The sequence below is a fragment of the Micropterus salmoides genome, unplaced genomic scaffold (assembly GCF_014851395.1).
Source record: "Micropterus salmoides isolate LMB-PRFRI ecotype aquatic unplaced genomic scaffold, ASM1485139v1 Ms_hic_scaffold_9, whole genome shotgun sequence".
Lineage (NCBI taxonomy): Eukaryota > Metazoa > Chordata > Actinopteri > Centrarchiformes > Centrarchidae > Micropterus > Micropterus salmoides.
The window spans coordinates 26,883,067-26,899,995 of record NW_024044681.1 but is presented as its reverse complement, the minus strand read 5'-3'; the positions used below and the strand labels follow the sequence as shown (position 1 = coordinate 26,899,995).

The following is a 16,929-nucleotide window of genomic DNA, read 5'->3' as shown; positions in this document are numbered from 1 at the left end:
ATATCAGTTCATGCATTAACTAATGACTGTTAGGATGTCTTATTAAGTGTTACCCAATAATTAATCATCTGAGCTGCTCACATCCCTGATCACCATCTGCATCAGCTTTTGTGGAATATAGCTTATTCATAAATAAATCAATTGCTCGCTTTGCGTCACCCAAGCCAGCAAGCCTCTAAAACTTGTCCTCCTACATCATCCCGTCCTTTGATTGTCAACATTATTTCTAACTCACATCTCACAAGTAAAGCTGACAACCATTCTACACACTCACATTCAGTGCAGAGGTTTATTAACGCTTCTAGTGTCTTTCTCTCACACGGTTTTCTCAGAGATTTCAAAGGCATCATTCCTCTCCACAGCTTAACAAAGCTGATGCCAATAATCCTTTCTACATACTAATCACTTGATCTGCTACTGCTCTGGTTTTTAAGAGACAAAAGGCTACGACTCAAACCGAACAATTTCCCAATCCACACGGCTATTATTTGATGAACACTTCGTCTTGAGAGGAGTGCACTTATGTTCAACAACAGATCAGTCACTCAGATGTCCTGATTTTGGAGAGGATCAGATGATTGATGATGATCTGGCCCAACTGGTGAAATGGCAATGTGTCTGTTAAGAAGTGATGGTACCTTACAATCAGTTAAAAAAAGCATTTCATTTAAATCTAATTCAATATAATTTAATATAATGAAGTGATTATTAACGTCTTTCTGTGACACTCAGTTGTGTCCAGTTTGTCATGGCCTTGAAATGGCAAGCAAAAAATAGGATGATGGGTTTCTCCCCAAAAAAAAGATCGCATGGTGTTTTCTCCTGCTCCACACTGGCTCCTTTGTACTGAACCCAGCTTTTGACATCAACTGGGTCAAACATGAGGGAGGGAGGGAAGGAGGGCAGCAGCTGGACCTGACCGTCAATGTCACCCTTGTTAGTCAACTTCATCGATGTCAGTCACTGGCTTTTAGATTTATACCACTCTTTTGTCTGTGCACACCTCTAATGGCTGTGTTTCTGAAGATGCAGCCCTGAGGACCCTCAGACCATTGTATCTTGCTGACATCTAGCATGTGTGTGTGCAGATAGGCGGCACATTCATGTGGACCATTAACAGATGGACTATTGAAAGTTAATGAAATACACCCTACAAATGAAAGTGCACAATAATAAAATTTAAAAAAAAATGTTAAACTCTCTGGATAGTTGTGTTAGTTAATTTGCATTGTGCATATTAAGAACATCATATATTATACAGATAGTATAAAGAAAACAGTACACATTTCCCCCAAAATTCCCTATAAACTGACCAACTGGCCAAAGTGTATAAACTGATTTAATCTTTATTCTTTGTGGCTGACATACTAAAATATAATTTAATTTTAAAGTGTGCATGCAAAGGCTTTAATTATTACTTATATTTTAGCATATAAAGTATTAACAGTTAACTAACAGTAAATATCAGAAATTCCAAGAAGAAAACTCATATTGGAAACTGTGAGCAGCTCTCTGTCCCCACTCCTGAACCCATGGCTCTATAAATAATGACTGGCAGCTGAAATGGGACTTTGTGACTTTAAGATGTGACTCTGGGAGATGTGGTCTATCTATTGTTGATGAGACAAAAGCGCGAGTCAGATTCATATAGGAGTGGCGGGGAATAACTTCTCATATCCTCATATCACAGACACAAAGCCACCCAGCAAAACTTCAATAACCCCTGCATTTCTTTCTGGACATGGGTGAGTGCACAGAATTTTTAATAACTCTTATCATCTCTTATTGATGTGATTTGAAAATGTGGATTTCAATAACTTACTAATGTTGCCTTTAATATGTCCTTTCTGTCCTTACACATCACATTGCGCTCATGCACTGTGGGCAAGATTTACCGCTTTAACCATGTGTTGTCATTTATAAAAAGTATTTTGATATCCACATATGGATTATTAATTTACTACTGATTCACATTTTGCCCTTGTTCCTAGTATATGATATTGTTTGTCATTCAATAATGATTTCAGAAGACAGAAACAAGAACAGCACATGGGCTCAGCTGGGATTACTTACTTTTAAATAAAGGAAGAACTCCTCATTACCTCCTCTAACCCCTTTTGACCATAAATAAGACTGGAATCATAGTGTCAGAGATGGGCAGTGACTCTCATCATGCCAAGGTCATGCCAGGTCATTCATGTGAAAGAGGTCAGATACTCCCCCATGTGTCATGGGCATAAATTAGCAAATCTCTATGAGAACTGCAGACCCAAACTTCTGCTAACCATTTTTTTCTCACTTGCAAGCTTGTGTGTTAACTTTCACACATTTCTACAGCTTTTTACAGCTTTCTAGTCTACTTGACTGATTATCTGGCATTTACTGTAAATGCATTAATGCCTTTTGCACTGAATTCAAATAGAAGCTGTGAAGGCCTGTATCACTCTATCACTGTAACCACTGTTACTGCAGCAGGGCACAGCTGATGCGTGGGTATCAGCAGGCACTATTATTTATGGGACTCTAGCAGTCTTCCTGCTGTTACTATTTATATTTCACTAGCATTTTGCTCAACTTATCCTCGATTCCTTCAAACTAAAATCATATAATTTTTGAAATGATCAGAATGTTTTATCATAGCGAGATAGTTTAGGCACCACTCTGTATAGTGACAAATCTTGAGTGGAGTTGTTGTTGTTGTTGTTGTGGTGAAGATATTCAAATTGCCAGTCTTGTTCAATATGCTTCTACCCACTCTTTGAACACTTGAACCCAGCCCCCGCCGCCATTGACACTCCGTGCCATGGTACCAGTCTCAGCCAGCTGTGGATGGAGGATGGCCAGAATAGCGACATTGCCAGTGGTGTTAAGGCGGTCCTGGTGACCCCTCTGCCACCACATACTACTGTGTGTGTGTGTCTGTGTGTGTGTGTGTGTGTGTGTGTGTGTGTGTATTGTGGCACTATGGTCTTTGTTTGTTTGACATCGCTGCCCTTTGTTCCTCCTGATCATGGCAAAGACAATGGATCTTGTATCTGCAGCCACAAAGAGAAAGCTGTTCCTGTAGGCCCCTAAAGCCAGTGTTTCACCACCATCTCTCGCTCCCCTGGTGACGCCTGTGACTGCAGAAGAAAAGAGGGCAGGACCCGAATTAGTAGGGGCTGAGCTGTGAGGTGTTGGTACAGGCAGAGGAGCTTTCACATACGGATGAAATCTGCGAGGAAAGGCTTATTTTACAGTAGCAATACCTTGTAGGCAGGACTGTACATCAGGGGTTGGCATTGGGATCATTCTTGTTGCGGAGTACAGGATCAGAAGCAGCAAATGTTTCCGGTCAGGCAGCCTTGGCTTTGCAAAGCCTTAGGTGCTTTCCTCTATCCCATTTCTGCCAATGCATTTATTAACACTATGGATATTTGCTACCTGCTTCAACAGCGCAGCTTACACTGGAAGAAGTGCTTGAGAATGCCGTGAAGTCAGTGGTGACTGCTTTTGTTTGGACGCTTTATTGGGAATCGCTGCTTGAACTCTTGTTTGTCACTGCTGTCTAATTTTTTTTCTGTTGCTTTCTTGCCTGTTGGTGGGGTTTTTGGCGTTTGCTCATGGATTTGCAGACAGAACGAGGCCTTTTTCATAGCTCCCCCACAGTAAAAGAGATCCCCACCGTGGCGTAGATGTGTTGTGTGGTTATATGTGCGGTGTGTGCCGCCTGTGTGCTGATATATTATGCCCCCTCAGGTTGTTATGATTGCTGTATCCGGTGCATTGGGGCAGTGCCCTACCCATCCCTGGTGGCCACCTTGCTGTGCTATGCTGGCATGGCAATGTTTTGTGGCTGTGGGCACGAAGCTTTGACCCAGACCGAAGTCCTGGTTGAGACTTACTTCGCCCGCAACGTTCAGGACTTTGTGGTTATGGCCTCCTTGTGAGTGACACTTCAATAAATTCTCTGAATTATGATTTTTGACCTCTTAAGAAGAATTGTTTGATTTTACTGTTTGACCTGATCTCTCCCTGTGACTATCCCAGTATCAAATACTTCCAGTATGTGATCTATGGCCTAGCATCATTTTTCTTCCTCTATGGTATCCTGCTGCTGGCCGAGGGTTTCTACACCACAAGCGCTGTCAAGCAGACCTTTGGGGAATTCAGGAGCACCCAATGCGGCCGCTGCCTCAGCCTGACGGTGAGAACGGGGGCGAGGGGGTAAAGAGGTGGGGAAATATGACGTCAGATTAAGATGCTGAATACTGGTTTGTTTTAGCTCCAGAGCTCGATTAAATGTTCTTTGTTTATTCAATTTCTAAACAGGACCATGAATTATGGTTGATAGCTGATTTAATGACACCACATTTATCACACTGAAACCTAAGCTCCTAAGCCACATTCCTGTGACCTTACGTGCTGCACTTCTTATTTCACCAGTTTATCATAGTGACGTACATCTTGGCCTTCATCTGGCTGGCAGTGTTTGCCTTCACTGCTATCCCAGTCTTCTTCTTGTTCAACATGGAGCAGACCTGCCACGACATCAACATCCTGGCTGAAACAACCCCCAGCATTAATCAGCACGGCTGGATTTGCATGGACGCCAGGCAGTATGGTGCGTTGCTCTTATAATGACTGACCGCATGTCCACCTGATGAGAATTTTAATGTGTCTGTGGAAGCGATGAATTAATCATGTGGCTGCAAAACTGGTTGTTGAAATAATGAAGATAACTACACCTTTATCTTAATTTCTTTGCTGCTGTGTCCCTGATATGCTTTATGCGGGCAGGAACTTAAATGAGTCATAACCCATCATGATTCAGCAATGGGAGATACTTACGTCATGTCTTCATTTAAGGTCTACTCCCTTGGAATGCAATGCCAGGCAAGGTTTGTGGAATGACCTTGGCATCTATTTGCAAAACCAGCGAAGTGAGTAGATGAATCCAATATTCCTATTTACACAGATCAGTATTACCTGTCAGCATCCTCACATTAAAGTTGTTAGATTTGGTTACTTCTCTAAATATATATTAATCTAACCTGTGTTTGATATGTCTTACAGTTCTACGTCACCTATGACTTGTACATAGCTGCATTTGCTGGTGCCGGGGTCACTCTCTTAGCACTGGTAAGCAATTGCTTTGGTACATTTAGCTTCATTGAGCCATGCAGATAGTTTTGGTTTTATATGGCCAGATTTTGAGATATTTGTCTCTGATTGCTGCCACCTTCCAATCCAATTCAACTTTATTTAAAGTGCATATTTAAAAACAACAGTTGACCAAAGTACTGAATACCTTAATACAACGGTGAATTACATTTTGTTTGTGGCACTCAAAGTTTTGAAAACTTCAGGGGAAAAATTCAGCAACATCTCTTTCCAGGCATGGCTATTCAGTAGAATTATTTTCTACCAAGGAAATAGTTCCTACCAACACTGTTCACAGCAGTGTGGATTATAAAGAGTAACAGGGACACTAAACTGGTAGGTCTGTTTTCAGTGCTGTGCGCACCACAACCAAAAGTCACCTTGTTTGTATTGGGTCAGCAGAAATCTCATAAATTCAACTCCAAACCAAAACTACCGACATGACTAGATATCACTCGAGGTAAGTAATAAAATAATGTCATTTGGGTGATTTTTCCATATTTTCATCTTTTTTCCTTCTTATTCTCCCCACCTCTACCTCAATCGTCTTCCTTTGCAGTTTCTGTATATGATTGCCACCACCTACAACTATGCAGTTTTGCGGTTCTTGGGCAGGAAAGGTGTCCGCTAAGTGCAACACCTTTTGTCCCAGTCAACCCCATCCTCCGGCTATGAGAGGGACAGTCAACACATTCAACATTAGAGTTCCACTCATCAACCGGGAGACAGCAAATTCCACACCTGGATCATCTGCTATAGTATTTCTTTAGACGTGTCCAATAACAGACAAATGATTCTCATCACTATTTTGTATGAACAACAGACAGAGAGATGAAGATAATTCACACCCAGCAGCAAGCTCAGGCCTCCCCCTCAAATCCTCCTCTCAGATGATTCTCTTAGCTTTGTTGTTCATTTTCCTGTCGCAGGTTGTATCTCTCATTTTATCCTTTTTGCGAAGCTTCAGTGGTGCTGACGCTGTTGTCGGATTTTGATGTATGACGTTTCATGAATAATTAAGAGCAATGATAGCTCACCTCGCAAATCATAACTGCATGCCCCTCCTTCAGTGTTTACTGATGCATAATTTTGGTTGTGAATATGATTTTGTTGTTGCCTCATTATCACCAACTTGTGTATCAACATCATGTGAACTTAATAAAGAGTAGCTGAATGTACCAAAGTTCTCTGCAAGGGTTAGGTGTATCCTCCCATCTCCCTTTGTGCTTTCACTTACAATAAATGTACCTTGCATTCACTCATAATGCATTTTTGCCACTGTGTAAGGGTGAGAAACAAAGATGTGCTTCCATTTTCCTGGAGGCTTTTTGTTTACTGCTTAAAATAAGCTGTTTTTATGTTACTGAGGTGTTGATGCTTCAATAACGTGCCTCCAGGTGACTGGAGTTTGATGTGTAGCCCTGCTACTTACTGAGCTGGGTTGAGTTGTGTCTGCTTATTTGAAATTAAGGCTGATTAAATGATTAAAATCTGCAGCAGTAATTTGTGATTTTATTTTAACAGTATACAGTACGTTCTTTGGCAGTTGTTACAATGATATGCTACCAAACCTTTTCCTAATAGAATGCTTAATCCTGACAATACACTATATCCTAAACAACTTTCAGTAGGGAAATTCTTTCAAAAGACAGAATACAGGCTTAAGGCAACAGTGGTGAGTTCCCACCCCCAACAACACATTAATCACAGTATGGTTTGGGTCTTCTCTGATGACATATTTGTCCCAGTTAGGCTTTAGGTCTTAGAGCTTTTGCAAAGCAGCCATCACATTGGATCACTTGGTTAAGCAAAAACATGGGGGTCAGCATATCTCCCAGGGCCTTAGCGCACACACCACACTGCAAAAACATACACAATATTAACATTTAGCATTCATGCAGTCATTCAGTATATAACCACAGATATCCAGTGTGTTTCTAACAGTTAAAGAAGAAGACAGAACAAACCTTTAGACAGTCAGGGTGGCACTGCACCAGAGGTTCACTGAATTTGATCTTGACATATCCCTCAATTATTTTGTCACAGAATGAACAAACATCTTTGCTATGCCTGTGGTAGAGACAAAGTGTTAAAAAGATTATCACCTTTGTTAGTGTTTGCATAACATACATAATGTTTGAAATGCAACATTGTGTTGTCTTTAAAGTGAGACATTACCTGGTCTTATTCCGAGTTTGTGTGGACTGCAGCTCCTCCACGGGCTTTTGAAACATTTCAGAGCTACAAAAAATTGTCATCAGCAAACAATGAGATCCATTTTACTCAACAAGTGAAAACATCAGAATAATATATGAAAAACAGTAAATGTGAGGTGGTTCCTTTTGTTAAGAGCTTACTCACTTGTTGGTATTATCAGACTGTTGGTTCAGTTTTGTATCCTTGGTGAGAGATTGTTTTGGATCTTTCAGAGGTTTAGGAGCAGCTTCAGCTGCAGTCCTAGTTGTTGGCTCAATGCTGTGCATGACAACAGTGTTATCAACAGGCTGGACTTCACGCTCAGCTATTTCAGCTCTGTTCTTTAAAACAGGCTCTGTTGAGGCTGCAGACACAAGTTTACACTCCACAGACTTGACTGCAGTTTCAGCAGCAGGTTGCGTGGGCGATTCGGATACAGATTCTGCCAATAAACCAGGGACTGGTTCCACTCTGTCTTGGAGAGCAGCCTCTTCTCCTGAAGCATCAGTGACAGCATGAGTCTCCGGCGTTGACTCCACGGCAACCTCACTAACAGCATTGACAGTTTTCCCAGCAGCCAGTTCTGGGGGACCTTTTTCACAACTCCCCTCTGTAGCGGTATCAGCAGCAGGTTGCGTGGGTGATTCGGATAAAGACTCTGCCAATAAACCAGGGACTGGTTCCATCCTGTCTTGGAGAGCAACCTCTTCTCCCGAGACATCAGTGACAGTAGGAGTCCCAGGCAATGACTCTACAGCAACCTGTTCTGGTGGACCTTTCACACAGCTCCCCTCTGTGGCGGTTTTAGCTGCAGGTTCAGAGGGTGATTTGGATACAGATTCTACCAATAAACCAGGGACTGGTTTCACTGGTGTTGGAATAATTGCATCACTCTTGTCAGGCAATGACTTCACCACAACCTCAGCTACAGCTTCAACAATTTCTTCTGCAGCCTGTTTTGGAGGACTCCCCTCTGCAGGTTGTACAGGTGATTCTACACCTGCTGACTCTGTTTTGGTTGAAGGTTCCTCTTGAGGTCTCAGTTCAACTGCAAGCCCAGCATGGACATCAGCAGTGTCTTTACTCTCTCCGGTGCCAGCAACAGCAGAGGTTTCTGCAACAACATCTTCATGAGCATCTGCAGAGACCTTATCCTCACTGTGTTTTTCATTTGACTGGTCAGTTGTATTAACATATTCTTGCTTGTTTTCTGCTGTTGTGTTGGCAACTGGCTGTTCACCCAGGCCCACAGGACACTCTGGATTTTTCTTTGTTGAAGAAACTGATGGAACCTCTGCAGAGATGTGTTTCACATCTGACAGATTAACTGCTGTGTCAGCATATTCTTCCTTCTTTTTTTCAGGTGTGTTGGTAACTGATTTTTCTGGTTGTGCCTTATCATATTTGATATGTTCTTTTATGGGTGCTTGGGGCCTGTAACAGAGGAAGGTACTTATTCCCAACTATGCAAAAAAGACATATGAACAAAATCCCTACACTCAGCACCTTTAAATGTCATACTTGCAGTTTCAGTCAATGGAGAGATGCTCTAATATACTAACTTTGTATCGTCTGTGGATTCCACTGTTGACCCCTCAGGCTGAGCATCTTTTCGGGGAGGAATATCTGCACCAATTGCCTGATTAGCCGAATCACTACAACAGAACAGAAAATAATAACACTGTAAAACACATACACCTAGCAACAGTCAATATTTGGTTTCAACGTTCAGAGTGAGATTAATATTGCAAAACTTGAAACAAGTAGATCATAGTCTGCACACTTTTTAATTGAAATTCAGCACACAGGGAGCATATAGGGAGGAGGACTCAGTGGAGAAGCTACTGATCTACAAGAAAAGAATAATATTCACACCTTAAGAAGAACCTTGGCATTTATAACATAGCAGAATAACAATAGCAAATTATATATATTTCTATTTAATTCTTCACAACCAATTAAAGATTTAATCAGCTGTAAACTACTTTAGTTCTAAATGCTAAATGCTCCATACTGAGATAGTTGAAAGAATCTTTTATACAAGGGATAATGTAATTGGTGTCAGGTGACTTGCAAAACGTTTACTTTCTTACTGATTATAGTATCAACAGATAAAACCTCGTCAGCAATAAATGATCGGATGTCAGGAGTTTAAGCAGTTTCAGAAGGGGTTCATCTATAAAACTACACAAAAAATGTTGCACAAATAGTCGGACATGCACTGGAGGATGAGCACAACAAATTACTAAAATATAGGACACCAGCTGAGTAGAACAATAGAGCCAGCCACATTGATTGATGAAACAAAGCTGACGAATAGAGCCTTAAATGTCAACACAATGTTTATTACCAATGTAAATACCACCAAACACGTTGCACTGAAGTGAGGTGGTGGAGTTATTCTCTTGAAAAAGGAATATGATCCTGTTACATGCATGAGACAATTTAGTCCCAGTCCATGCCTCAAACAAAATTGGACTAGAGTGAATAATGCCTGCAGTAGCAAAACAGCTTGATAATAATGTTACTCTTGATAGATTACTAAGTGGTGGTACACCTGTACACACTAAAATAAAAGCATGTGAATTGTTTCATTTCATGTTTAGTGACGGGAACTCTTGATTCAAATTAAATGCCACAGTGTCTACAACTCACATCACACGTTTTCCTCAGAAATGACACAAAAGCTTTTATATCTAATTAGGTAAGATTGTGTTACACAACATTTACCACCAGAAATATCCAAAACCACCAAAACATTAAATATTTACATAGAATGTTAATTATACATTGATTTATTTAGTGAGTATACAGTGTGTGTATATATTTATACATAGGCTATACGTAGAATGTTACTGATTCTACTTTGATTGTATCTGTTCTTTTACATTTTTCTGTGCTGCTGTGTCAACCTGAATTTCCCTATCCCTGAATTTCCTTATCTTTGTGGAAACCTTGGCCTTAATGTGTTTTTTTTGTTGTTGTTGTTTGTTTTTTGCTTGCTAGAATGTGTTTTTTTTATTCTTTACTATTTTCTATTTTTGCCATAAGTCAGTATTGTGATACAATGTGTTGATTTTATCCGCATAATGACTGTATAGTTGGACACTTATTCTTGTAACGGGAAGTTGACTACTTTTATTTTGAAAACAGCGTCACTTCTCTTCCGGTTCTGTTGCCGCTGTTCGGCTTGTGATGTAGCAGTTCATGCTAGGCAGGACTGAATGCGGTTCTGGTGGGAATGTTACCGCGTAATTTCAACTTTATGTATCCGACAGACATGTAGTGGCGACTGTAGACTGAACACCGCAGCTTGTTTTGTGTTTTTAACAGTAATTTTGTCTGAAAAACCACCAGACTTCACCTGACTGTAGTTTACAAACAATAATTAACGTTCCGGTGCGCAGCGTCACAAACAACACAGGACGTCTTCTGTCCCCCAATAAGTTAATACGACGACTCCCCAAGACCAGTAAGTCAGTTGGTAACGATATTTTAACAGGTTTCTCTACGCATAAGAAGAGATTTGAAGGTGTCAGAAAGTACAAGTAACTTACAGTCTCATTTTAATACCCGAATGAACCTGAAGTTAACTTCCTATTCACGTGTTAAGGGGAAATTAAACTTCATCATGTCAGGGCTAATAATATCCCTCGGCTGATTTCTTACGCCACTTAACGACAGTTACAAGATAACGTTAGAAAAGCATACAGATTTTTATTTTATACGCTAGTGCTATATAAAACAGACAACAACCAATTCCAGACCAAACACTCAAGTTAAACCTGGACTGACATGGAGAGTGTTGAGTGTTGAAAAGTCGTATGTGTGTGAAATCTCCTCTTTTGCTTTAATAAATAAAATTAAACGGCTATGAAACAAAACCTTAACCTCTTTTTACACTCCATGTTTTTCAAATTCTAGTTTGACTTGACAGCATTGCAGGTATTTTACATCTCGAACTTGACCTGTAACATTATAGTATGGATGGAGAAAGGGCTGTTTTCATAAACAGAATAAATGAGTTGTGCGATTTTCATAAGACATGTTTATAATTAGGCTGATTTGTTGTGTGTATCGTATTTGTTTAATGCTTCATGCCTGCATTTCCTGTGCCATCCTAGAAAAAAATGCCATCAAGAAATCATCTTGACAAGATCGGGAGGAAGAAGAAGAAGAAGTGGACAGAGGAGGCCATGGAGCGTGCACTAATCGAGGTAAAGTCGGGAAGGTGCACGGTGAGACAGGCTGCCAAGGAGTTTGGAGTCCCTAAATCTTCACTGGGGGACAGAGTCAGTGGACGGGTGACACCAGGGAGTCGCAGCGGGCCCGCTCAGCTTATAACATCTGCAGACGAGGAGCTGTTAGTGGAGTTCTCTTTATACATGTCCAAGCATGGATTCCCACTGACTAAACAACAGCTGGTGTCCTTTGCTTCATCCATTTATAAGCGGCAGCACCGGAGGGTGGCATTTTCTAAACTAGGCCAGACCTGGTGGCTCAATTTTAGAAAACGGCAAGAAAAGAATATTGCCATTCAGCCAGCAGACAATGTTGTCCGTGGGAGGACCGCATGTGTGAGGAAGGAAGCAGTGGATCAGTTTATTAATTTATTGAACACTGTCGTGGACGCTCGTGGGCTCAGACACAAGCCTCACCAAATCTTTAACTGCAATGAAACAGGCTTCCAGCTGGGCAGGAAGAGAGTGATTCTCCCCAAATCTGCCAGTCTGGGCTACAAGCCAACACCAGGCTTGAGAGACCACATCTCCGTCCTGGCTTGCTTTAGCGCAGCTGGAGAGGACATTCCCCCATTTATTGTCTACTCAAAGGCCTATCCAGGGGGAGTATGTTACAAGACACAAGGACCTCCAAATGCCCTCTATGGATGGTCAGATTCGGGCTGTATCAACTCAGAGCTTTTTAAGAAATGGTTTCTCAAACACTTTCTCCTGCACGCACCGAAGGAGCGTCCGCTGATGCTGATTTTTGACGGACACAAGTCTGCTGTGAACCTTGAGGTGGTGGAAGCAGCTCGTAAAGAGGACGTCATCCTTCTGTGCCTTCCGCCTCATTGCTCTCACATCCTGCAGCCACTCGACGCTGGTCTCTTTGTTCTCCTGAAGCAGCGTTTTGCAGCCCTCACAGGTGATGGTTGTGCCACTGATACTCACTTCGCAGTCAGTAAGAAGGAGTTCTCAGGTGTATTTAAAGGGACGTATCAGGTAGTGAAGGAGGAGGAGGGCATTAGGACTGTGAAAGAAGGCTTCAGGAAATGTGGCATCTACCCACTGGACCACTTCACCATCACAGAGGGTCATTTAATGCCATCGCACAGCATGGGCCCAGCAGCTGGACCCTCTTTGTCCACATCAGTACAGGGTGTGCACACTGTAGGAGACCTCACAGTTGCTGGACCCTCCTCCGAACTCATTACTACCCAAGAATATCAGGCAGCTGTCATTCAGGATCATTTAACTAAACCTAAATGAACTGGTTCTATCATTTGCAATACTGAATGAGTTCACTCCTGCTTGAGTATCGTGCACCATCTCCCCCGGCCTCCCTGCAGAGCGCCCCGTTTGTTAGCTTGCCAGAAGAAAGGGGTGTGTTAATTACATGCCAACAGTCAGATTTAGAAGTTGAGTAAAAATGTTGCACAACAGTGGTTCCCAAACATGGGGGGGATGGAGTAGGGGGGCAATAAGAAAGAAAAATATCAATTTCTGATGCACAAAATTGAATTTCTCTATTTATTGCATTTTTCTTGTGAAATTCTGGATACATGTCCAAATTAAGGCCATAACCTGTGAGGAGGGATCAGATGTAGACTCTGCTTTATTTTAGGGGATCCCAAGCTAAAAAGAACTACTGCTGTACAACAAATTAACCTTAGCTCTGTCATTTTCTGTGTCAGCTAGCTAAGCTAATTAACATCAAGCAGTACGAACAGAGACAAAGTTGTGCTTGATTTCTTCATTGGTGGATCCTAGTCAGTAAGTCTAGAAGGTGTCTGCTGTGAGCTAGCTTTCTAATTCTGTTCTGATTGACAGATTGTTAACAAGTGTTATGTTGTTTGAGTTTGCATCATTACATGAACTAGTACATTGTGAAAATGTAGTTGGATAATAAGGAGAAGATCTACTCATAAAACTTGTTACTAACTGATTCTCCTTTGTGGTGTTCAAGCCTGCTGTGAAACACGAGGGGTTAACTGTTTTTTTTTATACTGATCGAAGGGAAACGGAAACATGTCTTTGAACTCTGTTCAGCTGTGAATCTCTTATTCCTTTACTTGCGTATTCTGAATGTACTTGATTCATTAAGTAGTTACAAAAGGAATATTTATTCACACAGAAGAATGGTCCCTGCAGGGAAAACAGAGTAAAATAATTTCTTACAGCACAAATGTGTCCATAAGCTTAATAATTTACTAAAGGGGGTTGTACTTGTGTTTGTCGTGTACATGTTCAAGTCAGGTGATATAATATCAATGCAACAGGTACAGCTGACAACACTACACAGGCAGGGGACACTACTGCATATATCAATAATCATACTCACTGTGTAAATAGTCAATGGATGTTTACATCTGTTTACCACCATTATTCTACAGTAGCTCAAACAGACAAACTGCACTACAGAGCCTGTTTTGTCACTACATTGAATATGTACAAGGAAGAAGAAGTAGTAATAGTCTGGTTTGTTAAAAGTATGAAGAGATGTGAAATTTGGACAAATTGGAGGACCACACGTAGTATTTAGCAGAAGAGCCAACACAGCGTGTCAGCCACCATAGCTTCTACTATGCGCTTTCAAAGGGAGGGATCAGTGGTGACAGCAATTTAGTTGCAATTCACAACCTTCACCACTAAATGCCACTAAAACTTACACACTGAGCCTGTAACACACAATCACAAAAAACTGATGCATGGCAAAATGTTTACACAGCTCAAACTGATTTATATTTATTTTATAATTTATAATATTCATTAAAAAGCTGAAATGATTTGGAATTGAATGGCAAATAAACAGGTGTGAAAGGAGTTGTGTGCTTCGATGGGAAATAATTTCCGGAAGACTTGTATTCAGATTAACACTTTATCGACCAGCTAAAGCACAGGTAACCCTGCAGTGTTCTGTGGGTCTTTATGGAGGCAGCTGTCCAGGGCGAAGTGTTTATATATGTTAAAATCATGATGATCATTTGTGCCTGAAGCGTTTACATTTTATTGTTTTTGTTCACTGACACAACATAGACAAAGGAGAATTTCAGTTTGAGTTTCAGAACTGACACCACATTGTTCCTTGTATAGCAATGGGTCTAATAGGCATAATCAAATATCACATGGTGTCATTTCTTGCTTGACTGCATTTTCAACCCAAAAATCAGACACATTCTTAATAAAATACATAGAAGAATGACTATTTGTCAGAAATTAGTAATTTAATAAGCACCTACTTCAGACACAATGACTTCCAACATTTACTAGTGACTGAGGAAAAGCACGAAAATCAAACCAAATCTTTGGTATTGCATTTGTTATTTTGTTCAAAAAACTGGTACTGTAAAACAGATCGCCTTTAAACAGAGTCTACAGCTCAGTGTGACGTAACAAGGCCTCTTTTGGGGCGGTCACATGGTTTTTGACATGCACTGCACAATCAGGATTTTTGTCCTTTTTTTTAAAAATAGTATCATTCACATATTTCAGTATGTATACTGTCGCACTCACTTGAATTTGCTGTCTGTGGACAGGACAGATGCCTTCTGTCTGACTGAGACGGGTTTGGTCTCCACAACGTTTTGTTTCCTGCAAGACAGAAGAAGTTGTTTGTGAATGTGCAGCATATTTGTTGCATCGTTTCTCTCTCTCAAAAAGTCAGTGCTTGTGAGGTAGGACATACAAAAACTAACGCAGGAAAGCAAGATAGCACCAGAATCAGGTTTGTAACAATGTTATGTGATTCAATGACTTGTTACTTTAAATTAAAGCTGGGGTACGCAATTTACTTCTCACATCTCTTTACATCCCAATGGCAATCAATGAATCATATGCTCAAGCACAAAAATGAAAACAATCCTGGCTGTCACAGGACTGTAATGCTGGCCTACCTGCCTGTCTACCTGCCTACGTGTCCACCTGTGTGCACTCTACAATTTTTTTGTTTCGATGCTATCAACATCTAGCTGACTCTTCCTAGTTCCCCAACGTTACCTCTCCCAGCTTTAACGCTTCATTTTTAATGTTGCATCTTAACTGCTGAGGATACCTTGCAGTGTGATGCTCTTCCTTTTTCTCTTTTGATTTCTGGATCCAACTGACGTCGTTTTTCAGTGTAGTCCGCACCCTGGTGGTTTGAAGAACCTGGTTTCTATCAACATCTACAACACACACACATACGCACACTTTCTGTCAGTACTGCATACCAACAATACTTGCATAGCATATTTAATCTTATGAACGGGTGGAAAACTGAATTTAAATGTGACTTACCTTTTGACATGATGCTGATCTTTTCTCAGATGTTCTACCTGATGAAATTATTTAAAGGTGAAAAATGTATTCCAGGTTTGTTTTTTATCAAGACATCTGTTCAAAGGAAACATTAATGGTAAAATTTTGATGTGCTGTGGACTGTATCTGCTCCCCGTCTGTCTCATATTCTCACCAGAGACCTCAGATCGGTTCAAAGACCCAGCATTTCATTCAAAACCTGTAATCCTGCATTCAACAACTCATACAGAATGTGAAAGAATTGATCATTTGTGACAGTATTAACCATTCTGGACAACTATGTACTGTTCAATCAGATTCACTATCCACTCTTTTGCTGAGAATTCTAACCAGCCCTGTGTTTACAGTGTCATGTCTCCTCATACTGTGCATTGTGTCTGTGTTCTCTTGGAGCTCCTGTTAACATTTTGACCTGCACTTAGTGTTTTAATCTCGCATGATGAGTCTCACTGGAGATGTGCCAGCAGCAATTAGCCAGGTCAAATTCATTATGCATAGAAAATGACAGCAATTCTGACTTTGTAATGAGCCCTTGCCCCTGCATAGTCACTGAACATGAAATCAGAACTAGTGTGAAGTCCAATCTTGCAACATATTGTGTTCTCACCTGTTCAGGTCAGCTGTTTCAGCACGTCGGAGTAGAGTGGTGTCAAGCCTCCTCTGGATGTGTGTCTCGCGCAGGCAGGCAGATAGAGACACTTCAACCCGAGTCCCCACCCACTGTCATTTCAGATTCCACCCCCTCCTGGTCTAAAGTGTTGCACCTGGATGCTGCTATGTAGGTTGATCGAGTGGATGGGTGGGTTGCTTTTAATGACAATTATGGTGTAGGGGCCATTGTTTTTTAGTTTAGTGTGAAATGTTGTATTCTGGAGATGTATTCCATCACAATAACTCTCGAGAACCAAATAAAAGCAGCTTTTTCATGTATTGTTCTTCCAGCTTTTCTAATGTATGTGACAACCACAAACTTTAGCCTTGGTCAATATATTGTCACACTGTAAATGTGGCCAGAAATTAAACCCCCGCAGCTCATTAGATGAAGACATTTCATAAGAAACATTTTAGTGTC

General features: G+C 41.0%; 3 protein-coding genes across 6 annotated transcripts; 2 read left to right on the top strand and 1 right to left on the bottom strand.

The window, feature by feature from the left end:
• The first annotated feature begins 1,586 nt into the window (after positions 1–1,586).
• Positions 1,587–6,636, top strand: plp1b (proteolipid protein 1b). 2 transcript variants are annotated; one of them, XM_038708365.1, is made up of 7 exons: positions 1,587–1,745; positions 3,739–3,925; positions 4,030–4,186; positions 4,426–4,603; positions 4,849–4,922; positions 5,056–5,121; positions 5,702–6,636. In XM_038708365.1, the coding sequence occupies exons 1-7, from the start codon at positions 1,742–1,744 to the stop codon at positions 5,771–5,773; spliced, it is 738 nt and encodes a 245-aa protein (XP_038564293.1). In that variant the 5' UTR covers positions 1,587–1,741; the 3' UTR covers positions 5,774–6,636. The 2 variants fall into 2 exon arrangements, with proteins under 2 accessions (XP_038564293.1, XP_038564292.1); XM_038708364.1 differs by lacking the exon at positions 1,587–1,745 and adding an exon at positions 3,098–3,364.
• Positions 6,635–16,598, bottom strand: si:dkey-125i10.3 (proteoglycan 4). Of its 2 annotated transcripts, none has more exons than XM_038708360.1 (9): positions 16,465–16,598; positions 15,837–15,932; positions 15,613–15,724; positions 15,075–15,152; positions 8,901–8,993; positions 7,504–8,772; positions 7,321–7,383; positions 7,110–7,212; positions 6,635–7,001 (listed from the first exon to the last, which is right to left on the bottom strand). In XM_038708360.1, the coding sequence occupies exons 2-9, from the start codon at positions 15,844–15,846 to the stop codon at positions 6,891–6,893; spliced, it is 1,839 nt and encodes a 612-aa protein (XP_038564288.1). In that variant the 5' UTR covers positions 15,847–15,932; positions 16,465–16,598; the 3' UTR covers positions 6,635–6,890. The 2 variants fall into 2 exon arrangements, with proteins under 2 accessions (XP_038564288.1, XP_038564287.1); XM_038708359.1 differs by having other exon boundaries at positions 15,837–15,874; positions 16,465–16,596.
• Positions 10,492–14,760, top strand: si:rp71-1d10.8. 2 transcript variants are annotated; one of them, XM_038708362.1, is made up of 2 exons: positions 10,492–10,814; positions 11,463–14,760. In XM_038708362.1, the coding sequence occupies exon 2, from the start codon at positions 11,469–11,471 to the stop codon at positions 12,828–12,830; it is 1,362 nt and encodes a 453-aa protein (XP_038564290.1). In that variant the 5' UTR covers positions 10,492–10,814; positions 11,463–11,468; the 3' UTR covers positions 12,831–14,760. The 2 variants fall into 2 exon arrangements, with proteins under 2 accessions (XP_038564290.1, XP_038564289.1); XM_038708361.1 differs by having other exon boundaries at positions 10,495–10,810.
• Positions 16,599–16,929: the final 331 nt, after the last annotated feature.